The 18,435-nt window shown below is 37.1% G+C and overlaps 2 protein-coding genes across 32 annotated transcripts in view; one reads left to right on the top strand and one right to left on the bottom strand.

Annotated features, from left to right (window-relative positions):
- LOC139133008 (D-aspartate oxidase-like) overlaps window positions 1–13,186 on the top strand; it is a 36,339-nt gene extending 23,153 nt beyond the window's left edge. Inside the window, exons 3-12 of the mRNA XM_070699352.1 lie at window positions 3,369–3,589; window positions 4,190–4,304; window positions 5,336–5,415; window positions 5,572–5,637; window positions 6,833–6,887; window positions 7,272–7,373; window positions 7,732–7,796; window positions 8,677–8,794; window positions 9,570–9,668; window positions 10,164–13,186. Coding sequence (XP_070555453.1) covers window positions 3,399–3,589; window positions 4,190–4,304; window positions 5,336–5,415; window positions 5,572–5,637; window positions 6,833–6,887; window positions 7,272–7,373; window positions 7,732–7,796; window positions 8,677–8,794; window positions 9,570–9,668; window positions 10,164–10,265 — 993 coding nt within the window. The 5' untranslated portion in view covers window positions 3,369–3,398 and the 3' untranslated portion in view covers window positions 10,266–13,186. The remainder of the gene's footprint in view (window positions 1–3,368; window positions 3,590–4,189; window positions 4,305–5,335; window positions 5,416–5,571; window positions 5,638–6,832; window positions 6,888–7,271; window positions 7,374–7,731; window positions 7,797–8,676; window positions 8,795–9,569; window positions 9,669–10,163) is intronic.
- Window positions 13,187–13,290: 104 nt separating this feature from the next.
- LOC139133009 (microtubule-associated protein RP/EB family member 3-like) overlaps window positions 13,291–18,435 on the bottom strand; it is a 67,125-nt gene continuing 61,980 nt past the window's right edge. For all 31 annotated transcript variants that reach the window (XM_070699386.1, XM_070699377.1, XM_070699375.1 and 28 more), the window contains one exon: window positions 13,291–17,370. In XM_070699386.1, the coding sequence (XP_070555487.1) occupies window positions 17,314–17,370 (57 nt within the window). In that variant the 3' untranslated portion in view covers window positions 13,291–17,313. The remainder of the gene's footprint in view (window positions 17,371–18,435) is intronic.

Here is an 18,435-nt window from a genome sequence, read left to right as displayed (position 1 = left end):
ATTTAAACTTTGTTGTAAAGTTCCATCGCTTGGCCGGTCGTCTTAGCAATTTGCATAACTAAGTCTAGACCTGCGTACCGTGTTGTGTGTTCCCGGCGTTATACGGCCTCCCACCACAGCCCTGCTGACTTTTATCACAGGGCGTGGCAAGAATTATTAGTGTAGACGTTATGAATATGATCAATAAATGTTTTGTATTAAACATCTTTTTTCATTATACAAGCCTCACCTGTGTCTAATGTGTGCCTATTACTTTACGCTAGCTATCTCTGTATAGTATTTCAAAGAAAACAGTCTATATCTGTTAATTGCCCTCCCTAATCCCCTTCATTAATTTGTTCTGCCGATCACTGACGCGGGGGGGGGGGGGCCTTATCGCCCTGACCAAATCCTCGTTAGCAGCTCATAAGGTAAGCTTAGTAGACGGCTGCTAACGAGGTATTTGGTCAGGGTGATAGGCCCTCGCGTTGGTGATAGGCAGAACAAATTAATGAAGGGGATTAGGGAGGGCAATTAACAATGGCTTAATTTTGTGTATGTGGACGCAAGCGGACTCAATCTATTAATCCCCTGTGTTTACAAATCACAAATAGTGTTGCAGAAGCGTTTCAATTTTTCCCTGTCTGAACATAGAAATAGACTGTTTTCTTTGAAATACTATACAGAGATAGCTAGGGTAAAGTAATAGGCACACACTAGACACGGGTAAGGCTTGTAAATGAAAAAATGTTTACAACAAGACATTTATTGATCATATTCATAACTTCTACACTAATAATTCTTGCCACGCCCTGTGCTTTTTATAGGAAAATCCGGTGGACGCTGTCCCGATTTGGACCGCGCACAAAACTACCTTCTCTAACTATTTTCGGCCGAAATCACGGTGGATCGCGCCGAAATCAACTCGATTCCGCTCTATGATTACCCGAATAACTCAATCGCTCACAGACTGCAAAAACATTTACTCTCGTGACGTCCAAAACCGCAAGTTTTAGTTTACCAGCGATTCACGGTCAGTGGTCGAGTGGCATGGCCCGTCATATCTTGCCAATGGCCTGCCACTGGGACCCTCAGAATCTCTCACAGCCCCTCGCTGGAGAAATGGGCTCGCTGGCGTCACCTCAGACCATAATACTGCCCTCAGCAGTTGAGCTGAGCAAAGCTCAGCTCAGCGTAGCGAACGAAGGGGCTGTGAGAGAGTCTACTGGACCCTTTGGATGTGGTCTTGTTTATATTTTTACTATTATCAGCTACACGCTCTCAGTTACACAACACATCACGGCCACTCCACACACGTCAGACACTGAGACATAAACAAATCACCGTGTAATGCCATGTGTGTTTCTTCTTTATTCCTGATGAACAAGTGAGCGAGAAAGTTCAGGTAGCTTTGGGAATTGACCGGTTAGACTCGTATAAATGTGCATTTATTAACGTTTCCTTTTTTCAAATCACATAACTCATATATATATATATATATATATATATATATATATATATATATATATATATATATATATATATATATATATTTTGTGTGCATATTTGTGTGCATATTTGTGTGCGTGTTTACCTTTGTCTTGGGAGTTGTCCTATTCTCAAAAGTTGGAATGGGTTAAGCCACTTTTTGGCATCTGCAAAGAATTATAAACCCCCTGACTGAAGAAATTAACTTTAGCAGTCCCTAAAAGTAGAAGAAGAAGAGTTGTACATATAAGGGAGCTGCCATTATTTATGCTATGGGGGGGGGTCGGAGGAATTTCATCGAGAGTACAAACTTCGTGTAACCCCCCTGCCAACCATGACGACTTTGAGTAACCCCCTCTCTAAACAGAAATTTTGACTGACCCCTACTTAGAAAAGTAAATATCAATACATGTATTTGTAAAATTGACAAAAAACAGTAATAGTAAAGACCTTTCAAATCCTGATAAACCCCGCTAGATTATGATCGGTTATCTCATGACGGTTGAAAAAGGTGAAACCAACATACTGAAATTCAAAGTCATAAAAAACCTAGATATAAAAGCTCATGCCATAACCAAACCATATAGTATTGTTTAATTTGGTTAGGTGTCATGACTGGGTTTCACTAGGATATCTACTGGGCAGAATTTGAAAGTACGCAGGTAGAACACATGGAAAGCTGAGGGGGAAAGTGTCAGAGGGGGTGTTCCCTATCTTGTGTGGGAATTTAAATTGATGTGTTCAGTGGTGCATTCTAGTGCAATTTTAGATGTGTTTTCAATTTGTTTTGTACTATTATTAAGTAAAACTGTTAGAACACCCCAAGGGGAGAGCACGAGAGAGGGATGTCCCCCTTTTGCATCGCACATTTTGAGAAATTGATGTGTGTAATGGTTCAATCTCAGAGGTGTTTCAATTTATTATGTATTCTGCAAAACTACATGTATTTGAAAATTACATTGGAACACTGATATTTTTATGACATTTTTGCATGATCAGTATTTGAGTCACAATATTCAACAACCAAACAATGACAATTACATTTTGTAAAACACAGTTCTCAGTCTGCCAGAGATTGAAGACCGAAGAATATCCAGGAATTGAAAATTTGCGATCTTCATGTGTCATTTGAAACATCTTACATTTCTATAAACGATATTAGAGGACCATCAGTCAGAGTCAGTATTTTTTTTAATCCATTCATTATTTACGTACAACATCACCAGCCGTGCAATTTCTCCAGCTGCCAACTTCTAATGAAAAGCCTGAATATGGTATGGTTAAATGTCAAAATGGTTGTTGAACTGAAGTCAATTAAAATATACGTTTATAAATGTGAAAATAGGCCTAAAGGATGAATTCACAACAGTTCAGTTTTGTCCTAGATCCTGGAAAAAAATCTGAGAAATTGGTGTGTGCAATGGTGCAGTCTGGTGCAATCTGAGAGGTGTCTTCAATTTGTTGTTTTACTAGTAAAACTGTTGGAACACCCCAAGGGGAGAGCACAGGGGGTGGGTGGGTGGATGTCTCCGGGCCCTCTCGCATCAAAAATTTTGAGAAATTCATGATGTGTGCAATGGTGCAATCTGAGTTTAAATTTATTTTGTACCAAATAATTGAGTAACCCCTTCTTTCTCTCCACATTTTGAGCAAGCCCCCCTTGTAGCTTTCAATTTTTGAGTGAGCCCCACTCCCATTCCTCTGACCTCTTAGGCTGTAAATAATGACCGCTCCCTAAGTTTATCGTGTTTTAGTTTGATCATATAAATTATTCACTGGCAAGAAGTAGTATAGTGAGATGCCCTTGTTTTCAAGAAAATTCAAAACTTTCAGCTTGTCAGTTTTAATCGATTCAATATTTTCTTTCATTTTCCCTTGGACTACCTTCACTTCCAATCAAGGAAAACAAAGGAAAAGCATCAGTATTAACTATGGCACGTAACATTGCCGTGATCGGAGCTGGGGTGATTGGCCTTGCATCGGCCGTCAATATCTTGGAGGAAATCCCGAATGTCACCGTGACTGTGTTGGCTGACAAGTTTTCACCGAACACCACCAGTGATGGCGCTGCAGGATTTTGGGAACCCCATGCGGCAGCTGACACACCAGAGCATCTCCAGCGGTATTAGGAAAAAACAAACAAACAAATAAACAAACAAAGATCGTTTCTGGTCACCGCGTGCATCATTTCAGAACCTGCACGTCATGGCTGTTTTGGGGGTTTACTCATCAGCGGCTATCCTTGATATCCCTCTTTGCATGTCCAAAAATGCTAAAAAGAAAACGGAAGTATTATGCAGCCAGTGATAAAAGACAATAACTGTTGTGTCAATGGTGCCAAACCAGCATTGTTAGTAGGAATAAAAAAGGAAAGGAAAAGAGGAAGGGAAAACCCCAAAACCTGTGATCGGATCACTTTTGCTGAATGTCGAGGACCAGAAACAATTTTTTTTTGGTCTTTAATGTTACCTTTCAATTTTGCTACATCATTTCATAAAGATCTAATTAGTCTATCATGTCATTAAATTTAACAATACATTTTTGAAAATGTGGAGAAACAAAACAAACAAAAACAACAAACAAAAACTAATTGTGTGCACGAAGAGTATGTTGGGCATTGTACCGAAGAACAAATGACGCTATGAGTTCCAGCCTTCTGTCAGCTGACATCAACTAAATCCTTTAACTTGCTTTAATATCTCAATATTTCTGCTTTACTAAGGCACTGGGGAGAAGTTACTTTTCGCCACTTGGAGGCGCTCTGCAGGACAGAGGAATCATCTGTTGCCGGAGTAACCACTCTCTCTGCGTATCATATTTCCAAAGAACCCATCAAAGTAAGTATTGGTGCTGTTGAAATGTTTGTATTTGCAATTTTACTTAAGGTAGTGTGCGCCACGAAAGTGAAAGACTTTTGCTCAAACTTTCCTCAAAGAATATTTCAACCATTCTCTTTCAAAATCAAGAATAAAAATCAGGGGTTACCGTGCAAATTTTGGAACTAGAGAAACAAATTACTCAAGATTTACTGATATTTGAAATTCAAAATGGCCGCCATCCCTGTGTTAACTCTATGGAGAAAAATAAAAAAATTTGAATTTCGAAAAACTAAGCCGGTGAAAAGTTTTCTTTGACCAAGAGCTTTAATCAGGCAGTAAAATGAACCCCAACAATTGTAAAAGTTTGAGAGTCCGAATATCTGTCCTCGAGGTGCATTCTACCTTAAGGAAATGGGATTATAGACGTAGAAAACATTTTGAAAACCGGGTTTTTAATTACATCAGTGAGTACATCGAACCACAATTAATGCCAAATAATGACCACGGGCCGGTTGCCATGATCTTTACAGAGTCATACCATTTTCGATGGAGCAGATTTCATCCAGGAGAGTATCACAAGTAGACTTACTGTACCACAAAGTTTGTATTAATTCTCCACATCAAATGCATCGATTATTTCAACCACCAAACATTTCCCATGTCACAAAGTCACTGATTACATATACAAGCATTCACTTTACTACACATAATGATACAGCTCAGGTCTGGGAAATTCTCTTATTCAGACGGCACCAAAATTTGCTTTTATCGGCATTACATGAATTAACAGAGTGAATGTGAGCAAAAGATCTAGCTACCAATATTTCACTCATTGAGAGCAAAAATATTCCAATTTAACAGCACATGTGAAAATTGAATTTTTTTATAGCTAATTGTTCCTGGTACAATCCGTTGTATCTATACCGGTACAACTTGACTATATTCTCCATTAAGCGGTAATATTTTTATACATAATTTGCACTTCAAAGACATTTGTATACAAAAAGCGCAAATCATGAGATTCTTACAGTCTTTCTGTTGTCTAACAGGATGAGTTTTGGGCGAGCACTGTTTACAACTATAGACAAGTACCAACAGAAGAAATATCAAGACAGTATCCACATGCAAAGTAAGTCTCTGTTTTAATGATAATTGCTAGGTTTGCTGGTTTCAAGTTTTATTTCCCAATTTCCCAACAAATACTATCCCAGTTGTATTACGTGGGTTAGGAAAATGCTGAAATGTATGTTGCTCATTATATTTTTGTCCGTTTTCTTTTATTCAGGTATGGGATATTCTTCACTTCGTTTCTTGCAGAATGTAGAATGTATCTGCCTTGGCTGATGAGGAGGTAATGATAACTCATATTTGCTTTTTAGCCTCTGCTACATGTTAAGGTAGTATGCGCCTCGAAAGTGAAAGACTTCAACTTTTGCTCAAACCTTCCTGAATGAAACTTTCAAACATTCTCTTACCAAATCCCACAAATAGGGGGTCTCCGTGCAAAGTTTTGAACTAGCAAAACAAATTACCCGACATTTTGCGATATTTGAAATTCAAAATTGACACCATTACTGTGTTAACTCTATGGGGGAAAAAATAAAATTTTGTATTTTCAAAAAACTAAGTCTTTCAAAAGATTTTCTTTCTCCAAGAGCTTTAAAATGACACCCTACAAGTGGTAGATCAGAAAAAATGTAGAGGGAGTCTATCTGTCCCCAAGACGCGACTTCTACCTTAAATGTAATAACCAGTGGTAATGTGTGTATCGGGTATCAGAAATGGCCCTTTGCTAGGCAGATTCTATGTCCACTGATTTGTTCAGTTTAAATCCTGCGCTCAAGCATCTGTGGCTGTTACATTTGTCTGCCTTTCTATCATTGTGTCTGTCTGCCAAGATGTTAGGTATTCTGCCACACAGTGAATGCGGACTTTGCTATAAAGGACTTACCAGTGCACATAGCTGATAAATGTGAACTAGAAGGCAAAGAGTGTAGTCTGTGATTAAGCTAATCGAAAAGGATTGAAACAGCAACAGCTGATCGATTTTAGAATGTGAACATGGAAGATGGATTTGCTCTTTTATTACATTTTAAGGCTTATATTAGGAAAATTTGTGATGCCATTTTGGGTGTTAAATTAATGTTTGCATCAGTATGAGAGCAACGAATTATAATTTTTTGTGAATCATTATTGAAGGTATAGATAGCAGTTTTGTCATATGAAAATGACAATCATATTTCAGGCACACAGTCCATGTAGCCGACAATGAGATGCAAATGATATGCGGTCAAGGTCTCCTCGACTAACTTTCAGCTACTTGCTCACTTTCTACTATTTTTATAGTATTTTATACAAAAGCACAGACTTATTCTACCTTCAACTTAAAACTGATAGTGATTTTTAGCTCACTCTTACTATTTTTCATAGTTTTTGGTAGCCGGTAACAGACACTTCATGTTCGTGTCGGCTACATGGACGATCTGCCATATTTCGGGCTCGCAAAACACTGCCGGAATGCCTAGATGTTTCTCAATTTTTTTCAGATTTAAGGAACAAGGAGGCAAGGTGGTTAACAAGCATGTTTTCAATCTTGAAGAGGTGGGAAGCATTTAAAATGTCTTTCGTTTTGTGTTGCGTTGATGGCATAGGTGACCCTATATTGTTTACGAAAACCAGGTCCTCACATACGCGATAAAAATGGGACCCTAGCATCATGTCCTCTTCAATGTTCCTAGTATGTCAATATAAAAGCACTTAATAATTCTTTATTTCCATTGTCGTTGATAGATAAACTCTGTTTATTATAATAATGCATAAATTCAGTTGTAAAAATGTTAAACTATAATAGATTCTATTGTTACTGTCGCTGAAAACTGAAACATTCGATTACCATGGTTGGTTGCTCCGAAGATTTATTTTAACAAGTTTTTTTCCTTTATCAACCCTTCTCTGATCTAACGGTCTATTCATAAATCACGACAGCTTGTAGGTCAGTATGACGTCATTGTTAACTGCACTGGACTTCATTCGAGGTCATTGGTCAGTGATGACAGCATGCAACCAATTAGGGGACAAGTCGTTAGGGTGAGTGACCTTATGTCTACATGGTTCTGGTCATAGTGGTACCGGTTCTATGTCGCTCAGCATATAGAACACTTTTGTTTTGTGTTTGATTTGAAGTGTCGCAGATCTCGAATTATATCCACACACATGTATATGTTAATATTTCTGAGCACCTGAAAATGTTGCTATTTCAAAAAATATTAAAGACAGAAAAAAGATGAATAAATGAGTGCTTTGTGAGATTCCTATGAATTTCCTCAAACCATTAATATGTCTATTTCTACACAGATAACTCATATGAATTTGAACAGCTGAATGTAGTGATTTACAGACATCAAATATAAGGGATCATTTAGTTTTTCAACATTTGATTTTACAGGTCAAAGCCCCTTGGCTCAAACACTTCGTTTATGATGTGACGGCCGACTGTGCAGTCATACCATGGTAAGTGAAAATGGATCGTAGTAAAGCTACTATTCCATGATATAGCATGGCTTTGTTCGTCATTTAAGCCTGAACGCGATGGGCGTCTTTGGGCAATTCTTTAAACACAGTGGGGATAATAATACTCTAAAAACAGTTTATATTTACTGTAAAGACGTTTGTCAAAGGCATGCATATTTTTCACCTGCAGAGAAAACTGCCAATTTTGATTGCTTACTTAATAGAATATCAGATGCAGTCAATTTTACAAAATCATCACAAACCATGTTTCTTAAGCTGATATACAGAGTGTTCATATTTTTAACCTTGACCTCATAATTAGGAAGAGAAAGTTCAGCCGTTCGTAATTGCCTTTCCGCCAGCATATGCAAAAAACATGCCCTGATGCCCACTGCGATCTGCCCACTGCCCACAACAGTGCAAGTTCCCCATTGCTCTCTCCCCCACCATTGACATCACCTTATCTTCCCCAATGTACTATCAACTGCAGTATTCCCCCTACCCATTTCTCTATACCCACTGCCAAGAATTTTCTCTCCCATCACTCTAAAATCGAAATTCCTGCCCTGCCACAGTAAAACTTTACTTTTCTTGCCGCCCACTGATTATTTTTCAATTTGCCCGCTGGCTTTAAAAACGAACATGAACACCTTTTTGGCTGCACCTTGAATTAAGCCTTAAACTTTCAAAGCTAATCAATCTATGGCTAACAAAGGATACATCATAATTTGGTTTAATGCAAAGTTTCAGTTATACCAATTCAACATTCTGTTTGCTAGAACCTTGAAAATATTACCGTCATCCTTATTCATGCCCAGTCGCTTATGTATGTACATCATTGTTGAAATAATTCCAATATATAGTTTCATTTATACTGCAGTTCAAATAATGTATTGATCACTGCAACGGCAGAAATTGGAAACTGGAACACTGAACCTGATCCGGAATATAGGAAGAAACTCTGGAAAAGTTGTTGTACTATCTTTCCAAGTCTTAAGGTGAGGTTGTTGGCAAAGGCCATGACAGTATCCTCCCTTTGCCTACAAGTAGCAGGCTAATACTTACTTTATAATAATACAACCTTTCATTTAGTGTGAATTTAAATCCCAATTCATCTATCAGTATATTTCAAACCTCTATCCAAACCCCCTTATCTTCGGGTTTAAATTGTTTTATGTAATCCATAAAAACTGTCACTTAACAATGTGTGTGTGTGTGTGTGTGTGTATACCATATATATATTACAGTTACAGTGGTATTTTTCGTAAGAAAAGTTACATGTCAGAGAAAATACTAAGTCACAGTATGGTGAAAATACAGGAGTTCTTACCTGTTTGAATGGCTCAGATGTTGAATTGCCATTCAAAATGGAGCCTCTAAGACTTAAACTTTTGCTCAAACTTTTCTGAACGAAACTTTCAACCATTCTCTTACCAAATTAACAAGAAAAATCGTGAATCACCATGCAAAGTTTGGAACTAACAAAACAAATTACCCATCGTTTTGCGATATTTGAAATTCAAAATGGCCGCCATTCCTGTGTTTACTCTATGGGGGAAAGATAAAATTTCAGATTTTCGAAAAACTAAGACGGGTAAAGTTTTTCTTTCTCCAAGAGCTTTAAAATGAGCCCCAACAAATGGTAGATCAGAAAAGAATTGTAGAAAATTGAGAGTCCGAATATCTGTCCCTGAGGTGCGTTCTTTAAACAATTATTATGAAAAACCCCACTGCTAAATTTATCCTCAAAATCTTGGTATATTATGTTACCAGCATGCCACTGTAGACTATGAATGGGTTGGACTCAGGCCAGGCAGACCGAGCGTGCGGCTTGAAAAAGAAATCAGAAAAGTGAAAGATGAATATCTGAAGGTGAGTTGAAAATGAAAGAAAGTCACCTTTATTGTTTGAATCATTTGTTCCTGATTTTAATGAATATTAGACTCAGCTACCGGTAGATCAGAAAAGATACTTAGACTTGTCAAGAAGTGTCATATTGTCGTGAGCAGATAGCATTTCCTGCTTTTGTCTATTGATTTATTGCCATAAATATTCTTTTTTTGAACTGAGCCCGTTATAAAATGTGCCATGAAAAGAAGTCAGCACTATTTTCGTGGATAGTTTCTCATGAGAGAAAGTGAAGAATTTTACCCTAAAATAAAATGTGTGTGGTGATAAATTATATTACTGTACTGAAGTTTTCTCTCATTTTAGCGATTTTCTCGATTTTCCATGAGATTCTACGGCAATAGAGAGCACATACATCATCAGCATTTGAAGGACACATTTCAAATGGAATCTTTTGCCAAAGTAATGGCAAACGATGATTGAATAGACAGCTTTGACACATTATTTTTTATCGTACAGATTGTCCATAATTACGGCCATGGTGGCGCTGGAATCACATTTCACTGGGGATGTGCACAAGATACAACAGCGCTTGTTGCAGAGTTACTGGGGAGAAAGTAAACTTCAAGGAACAGCAGCTTTCGCAATTATAAAATTAGAACCAGGCTTTCAATGCCAGAATAGTTTTAATGATTGTAAATATACGATGAAAACTGTATTAATCTTTGACTGCTGTAATTTTTCCCACCAACATTTTAATTCAATATCTTACCAATTTCTGTGAACTTTCTGTATTTTTTTTCATAAGTTTGGACCAAATAAATATCACATTTCATCAGCTACAGTTTTTCATCAAAATTTTGGCAAAAAGCAGAAAAAGTTGACTGTGGTATATTTTATAAACTTGACAAAAATAGCCTTTGCGCTCAAAGGGTTAATGGGATAAGCTGCTAGATGACAATGCTTTGACATGTAAAGTCACATATTCTGTTAATGAATACCAGTGACATACAATCCTGCACATACAGATTAGTATAAAATTTGTTACTCTTGAGTTATCACATGTGATAACTCAAGATTAACAAATTTTATGATTATAAATAAGCAAATAAATGGTAAAATACTAATATAAAAGAAGACTGTATTTAACATATTCCGTCACTCCAACCACCTGATGAGTGAGTTGACTGTGACGCAATCAAAACATCAAATCTAATATTGCACATAATTATGACATGAGTAGTCATCAACGAAAACATGGTAAAGTTTGGCTAGCAATTTTCAGATCATCAGTATACATCTAAAAGGAAGTGAAATAAACGCTACCCTGCTTTATCCCTTTCAGTTTGGGTTTGTTTTCAGTATTTGCCAATAGTGATGCAGGTTTTAAATTTGCCAAAGATGTCTTATTAATAAAACCACAAAATATTTTTGATCTCCTATATTCATAGAACTCAAGTAATGCCCTTCTTCATTGTCTACCGATTTTCACTTTACATATTCCTGGGTGATCAAGTAGACAGTAACATTTATTGAATCTGGAGGAAAAGTCACCAGCAATTCACTTTTTAATGCTACATAATTGCAGTTATCAAATATTGCCAATTTTCAATGGCAGTACTGAGAAGTGTTGAAAAAGCTTATCTTCAGTTATGTTTTATCAGTGTTCTTTTTCAATGGTTTTATCAAACCACTTTGTCCAGTAATTAACTTGTTTCAACAACCTACACGAAGGTTGACTTTCTTGGAAGCATCTTTACATATGCTTTGTGTCCACGGAACAGGATCACGACCTTTCTGAGTCTGACACTGTATGTAGAATCGTAAAATGTGTGCACCTTTTCTGTCATGTATTTTCACTTCAATGGTGTAATCGGATTTTTGTGTCTCAATTAGGCTGCGTTCACAAAAAACGATTAGGGGGGGAGGGGCTGGAGGAATTCAGGGGGGGATTCGAAAAATTTTGGGGTAGTAGAGGGGGGGGACTTGAAAATTTTGCTCTACCTGTAAGGGGGGGACTTGAAAATTTTTGGTTCCCTTTTGTGTTTTACATTTCCAATTCCAAGTTTTTGTAGATAATTCAATGAAAAATGAATACCATTTTTAATGTCATCATAGTAATAATTTAACAAAATTTAGAACCATTTTGTCACATTTCATGACTTGTATCTCGAAAAAATCTAAATGTGTGGTTTGTCGTAAAAAAAACAACTTGAGCCTCGTAACCTGCAGAAGCTGCAACTGTTAATGATTTCTGCAATATTTCTATGCGATGGAACAACTATAGTCTCCTGCTATCTCCCTACAGCATGCTCAAACACACAATATTTAGTTTGTCAACAAAGCCTGTATATATAAATATAAATGTGTATTTGGTGATAATTTAATTGGAGTCCAGGCTGACAGTCAGTTGTCAGTGTTTTAATGCATGGTACACATATATAGGCTGTGATAGCATTAGCTGAATACTAGACAATGCAACATGCTGTAGGGAGTAGAACAAGAATGCAGTTGTAAAACTGAACAAAAATATTGCCAAAATTATCAAAGTTAATACAGCTACTGCCTACGGGTAGTGTCACTATCATTAATGCTCTCCTCCTGCAGTGTCACTGTCACTGCATACCTGAACAGTGACAGAGATAGCTCTGACTCTGATGTACATGCAGAAGAGTTTGGGTCAAATGATGCTCATGACAGTGAAACATACTTGTACACAAGATCAGGCCAGAGAATCTGTAAAACTTTGAACAGTAAAGACTAAAAGAAAAAATATGTGACCAAATGGAATTATTTTTTAAACAAATTTAAAATTATTACACCCAAAATTTCAGAGATTAAAACATTTATTTGATGAAACATTTTACCTTCCAGTATTGTCTACTTTGAGTAGAATCTAATCCATATATGTCTTGTAGTTTTGAAACAAATTTTTGGTAGGTCACTGTGCAATATGGCAATTAGCCAAAATTCACAATTTGCCTACTCTCTCATGATTGTCATTTTGTGTGCTCTTCAGCAGGAGCAATTGACCTGGCCAGAGTTGGATTAACTCATGTTAGCTTTAAGACCAATAAATCTAAAAAATTCACTGATGCATTTAAAGAACTTGCCTTGGGAATATGACTATAGAAAGTGCTAATACAGGTTGTGTTGAACACCTGTGAGCGGAACGGCGCGATACATGTTTATTTTTTCTGCGCTCACATCCTTTACAAATATGCGGGCCTGTGATAGTTGGAGGGGGGGGGACTTGAAAAATTTTGACCATATAGAGGGGGGGCATTTGAAAATTTTTTGGGGTACTTAGGGGGGGGGATCTGAAAAAAAAAAAAGATTTCAATCGAAATTCCTCCAGCCCCCCCCCCCCCAATCGTTATTTGTGAACGCAGCCTTATGGCTATACTCGATATAATTCACTACATTGATATTTAATGTCATACATTAGAAAATCTCTCCTGTTGATACAAATGGAGATTCGAATTTAAGCCGTTTCATATCTGTGTTGGAGTAAATAAATAAACAGAGCAATTGCAAAATCATTTTTCTCCAATCTTTATGAAAACGCATTGATATACTAGTAGTATAGAACACAGATATGCCAAGGACCATGGGGCACATACCTGAAGGAAAACAACAAAACACCTTTGTGGAAAGAATCAACAGATAGTTGGCATTTATTACTGACATCACATCAAACTATGCATTACATGTGCTGAGTGTATCAAAACACTGTACTTTCATGCCTGCTACCACCCCCCTGGGTTTGCATCATCTTTACAAATATCAGAGTCAAAGGCAAATCTGGATGGTACCATTGTCAAAAACAGGGGGTGTTCAAGCTATGATGCCATCAATGCATGGTACGACAGAATGCACAATTCGGCATATGTCCATCAAGTTTGCTACAAGGAAAACTAAGTATTGACAAAAAAAGAGAAAATTAACTCTGTACATGGAAGTGATATATTCCATCATAAACAGTTGTATTCCAAATGTCAATTTTTTACAAAAAAGTTAAGGATGACATAATCAGAAAGTCATATTTACTATTCACTAATTTGACCAAATATATAACAATATGCACATCACTACAAACAGGGCTCAAAATACACTGAGGAAGGTTTGTTTTTTTTCATTAAAAGAGCAAACTTTGAAAAGTTTACAGGTAAATAGATGGTTTTGATACTTTGGCAAGTATACTCATTGACCATGGTTATACAGCACATGGTGTGAAGACTCGGACAGCGAGAAACCTCGGCAGAAAGCTGCTAGGTTTGATTGCTGTGTACTTAAGCGAGAACTGATGAGTTGGGTTAACTTTGTGGGCCACTGGAAAAGTGTTGGCAAAGTTAATGCAGATATGACGGAAAAACGGAATATGGGAAAATATTCAACAGTGGTCTTGGTACCAGGAGAGTGATAAGCAGGGTAACACACAGGATGTCTAGCCCATGGGATGAGTAATCTGTCGAAAAAGAACGTATTTTGAACCCTGCTACCTACAAATACATTCAAACCTTGTCACTACGCCATCATTCAATTTCTGACCAAACATGCCAGATTCTTGCCAAGAGCATTCCTAAGGTTACTCTCTCATATCCAAAATAACAAATGTACCGCTGCTACGTAACTGAGATCAAAAAAATAAACAGCAAAATCTTAACATCACAAATGATTTGTTTTAAACTGGTAATTCACAATATACTTGAACAATAAAGGTAAGCATTTAAAAATCCTGAAATGCCTACAGTGAAATTAAATAGCCTTCTCAGTGCCAAATATACTAGTTTTAATTGGATGGGTGTACTGACATGTTCATAACGAATCAAGAAAAAAAATACCTGTATGTGATGCGGAGTCTCTTACATTGCAAGAAAACTTCCTACCTTTTAAAATTATTCCTTATTGCATAGCTATAAACAATTGTATCGAACAATGATTGTGAGTAACCTTGCAGATATACAAAATCCATAATCTATGATGGAAAGTAAAGCTATGTGTACTTCACGTAATTAGAAATTGTAGATGGAGTATACCACAACTTTAACGGTAAAGAGGACATATCAAGTTTATTTTGAAATTTATCACAGCATTGGATATTTGGTTTTACATGCTAAACTATAATATTGACAGTGAGGCTTGGGTACAGTTCAGAGGGGCTAGATAGGATGTGTGAACCAGTGTATCCCTCTGTTCTCCTCCAAGAAGTAACCCCTCCTAGTCAGGTGACTTTTACAAGTCTATAACAGCAATTTTAGTTTTATAACAAACGGTTTGGAATATCAAAGCATGTCTGTCTACCCATTTCCCTTGTAATTTCAAGATATGGTTTATTGTTCAGGGGCAGTTACCAATAACTGTTTTTCAGGCTCCTCCTTGCTATATCATAGCATTCAACACAGAGTTTGTTCACAGCTTCCATTTCAAAACTGAAAACATGCGGGCCCTGTGTCTACCCTGGCCTTGTAGTATTCTTAAAACTTGAAGGTGTCTTTCCACTCTATTTTCCCAAAAGTCTAGCCACTTTTCAAAAATCCTCACACGCTGGATAGACTTTTGTATTACTGCTAGTACGGCAAGAAATTCAAGAATTTCATTCGTGGTTTGGTAAAAAGATGGTATTACTACGAACTGGAACAGAGTGCGCATTGAGTGGCATAAACACTGCAGTTTTGCATGCTCAGAAAATTTATGTAGGTATGGATTTTGATACCTATCAATGCGTATGCTGTCAACAAGCATGTGAAACAGTAATTTTCTGAAAATCAAGGATGTTGAAACACTGAAATAATCTGGCCTGTTCTTTTTTTTAAGTTTTCCTAAAAAAGCTGAAGTATATCTAGAGACTGACTAAACTCTAAATTACATCAAACAACTAATGATGATGAATAATGGTACAGTACATGACAGTTTTCTTGGTAGGCCTACCCATGCAAATGTTTTCAAATTACGTTTCAAGCTATGTAAAATTCTTAAATTTACAAACACGATACGCATCTTTTCATTTGTAAGGCCACAAGAGCTTTAATAGGGCAAATATTACATAGGTACAAGTATTACTTACTGGAAGTATTAGCTTTTACCAAAAAATCCCTATAGCCCAACGATTCCTTGTAAGTAGGTCTCGTTTTGTTGTTGAAAACAAAAAATCTAACCAAAAGTACAGAGGTGAACACATTCAAATCGATGAATACGGTGGGGTGTGGACAAAAATTTGTTTTGGGAAATATGCATGTAAGAAATAGAGGTAAAAAGATACAATACTTGAAAATAAAGATGACAGGATAGTTTTGTACACAAATCAACAACATTTATCTCAGAAAGGTCTATATACTTGGCTATGACACTGAGGGAATGTACTTGTCATGCGAATAAAGAATAAAAACTTTCAAAGGATTACTGAGGCAGTCCATGTAGTTCACGTTGTGATTTGTATGTAGAAACACTTGCTTTGTTTTAACTTTGTGCTCTTTCAATTTAGAAACTGCATTTACATGGCACAAACCATTGAAATTTGATGCTCAACCATGTTGTGAAATAATGTGAAGCTGAGAGTAGGACAACCACAGATATCACATTATGACACCATAGCCACAGGTCCAAAAGTGCTCAGAAAAACGAAAGAAATTTAGTTAGTCCCTGTGATGGTGCACTACTGGGTCTGCCACAGTAACTCTTCTTCATGCTCTTGGAAGTAATGTACTAATAGAATAATTTGTGATACATGTGTGCAGAATTGGGAAAATCAAGCTTGTTGTTCCAGATAAACTATAAAGGATATCTCTACCATATCATTTTGTAGGCCAACTATTGTTACAAATTTTTTTATCATTTTTGAAAGGAAGGTAAGTCCATAATTTTATTTCTTTTCAAAGGAAGATACCGGTAGGTCAATTATTTAGACTTCCACATTTTCAGAGAAGAAAACACTGTGAGACTTAATTACAACTCACCGTGTTATTAAACTGCTAATAACAATGCTAATGTCACAGGCATGGAAAAAGGAAAGAGGCATGTGAAAAAGAAACCATGCTTCCCATATTTTTATGTATATACACTCAGAACAGCATCAATTCAAACTTTTCTTGACAATCTGCGAGAGCTAATGGGATGTGGACAACTAACGCTTCCTTGGCAAATCTGGGCACTGACACTACACTGTAAATGTAACACAGTATACTAAGCTGTGAGCTTAGAGCTGTCGGCAGTCAATATAGCCTGTGCAGATAAGGTTAATTAACCCTTTCACAACCTGGTTTTGGTATAGCCCACATTATTTTCAATAGGGTGGATGGAACTATATACATGGAAACGGGTGTGTAAGGGTATTGAAAAGTCACACTGAATCTTCCTGAAGCACTGCAACTACAGAAGTTTTCCTATCTATGTTCTTGTACAGCTACTAAAACTCACCTACTTGTCAAATTGCCTGGCTAAAATCAGGGCAGCATATCAGATAATCAACCAATTCAAACACCAATGATTACCCAAACTTTTCAAAATTACTTTTCAAAATTAAGATACAGAATATTAAATTTGCATTATCAAATGTACAAATTATTTTCTTGCGGCCAGCTATAATGGTACTATGTGAATTTCATCCAGCCACCTGGATTTGGACGACACCCCCCTTCCTGGACTGTGTATACGCCGTAGGCTTCTGTGTCTAGTATTCATCTTGCTCTCCCTCAAACTCTTCATCTGCTGGTGGTGCAAAGCCGTCCTGCAAGCAAGCAAGAAAGAAACGGTTATATCAGGAAAGTAGAAGAACATTATTTTTCTGAAATCTTGTACTTATGATCAGTATGTAAAGTCTGAAATTTGAATTGTTTATGTTCTGTGAAAAGTTACACAGAGGGTTTCGTAGACTTGTTCAACACTTAGTAGGCATTTCAAGATATTATGGCGACTTGCACGAGGTAACTAGAGTTAGGTTATAATTTGTAGGTTGCAGTGTTCAGTGAAAATGTTAGGATTTTACTAGTAATGATTACAAAGAACAGGATATAGAATTTCTATGATTCATGAGTGTGTAGAGAAGTTCACATAAATCACTGTTGTCTGAGATTATACTGAGGCATTTTTTTAAAGAGTAAGTAAAGATTGGTACAACAATACAACTGTGTTTCCCTCCCTGCATGGCTATGCTGACAGGTATTTGAACTTTAGCAGAAACTGTTTGTGGTGAGTGGGAGATGGATAAATGAGAAAATGTAATCTGAAGTATTTGTCCTGTAGGATTGGCAACGCAATGGGAAAACCTTTCTGAAATGTAAAACATAAATCATAGATTAAGTTGCTGGGAAGTAATAGCATTGTCCATGCAGTGATGACTACACCCAATACTGTCAGTCTGTGTATTTTACACTGTGGAAAACAGGACTGATGCTGTCTTACGACATAACTTTGGTAAGGTGGCAACATGCAGGTTTAACCTTTCCTCCCCACTTTCTAAATGCGTAGGCCCAACTTTGCCAGAAAAATCAGTAGAATTGGACCAAACCATGATGGTAGAAAGGGTTGAAGGTATACAGTCGCCTGTAATCTAAATATGCCCATATATGGTCAAAGGGGCGTTCCTTGGTATTCAAAATGCCCATGTGAGGGCGCTGTTTTTAAAAAGCGGCCTCCCGCTTAAAATCTGTGATTGGTTAGATTTTCTCTTTCCATGGTGGCAAAATTGGAACAGGTGACAGTATACCTTTAAAATACCAACACACTGGTTTCTTGTGGAGGGGGGGGGGGGGGGGGGGAGATTTCAGGACAGCAGATTCAGGACCACATATAG

This window comes from Ptychodera flava, chromosome 5 (genome assembly GCF_041260155.1).
Source record: "Ptychodera flava strain L36383 chromosome 5, AS_Pfla_20210202, whole genome shotgun sequence".
Taxonomy (NCBI): Eukaryota; Metazoa; Hemichordata; class Enteropneusta; family Ptychoderidae; genus Ptychodera; species Ptychodera flava.
The sequence above is the reverse complement of the archived record's forward strand: the minus strand, read 5'-3'. Positions and strand labels throughout refer to the sequence as shown.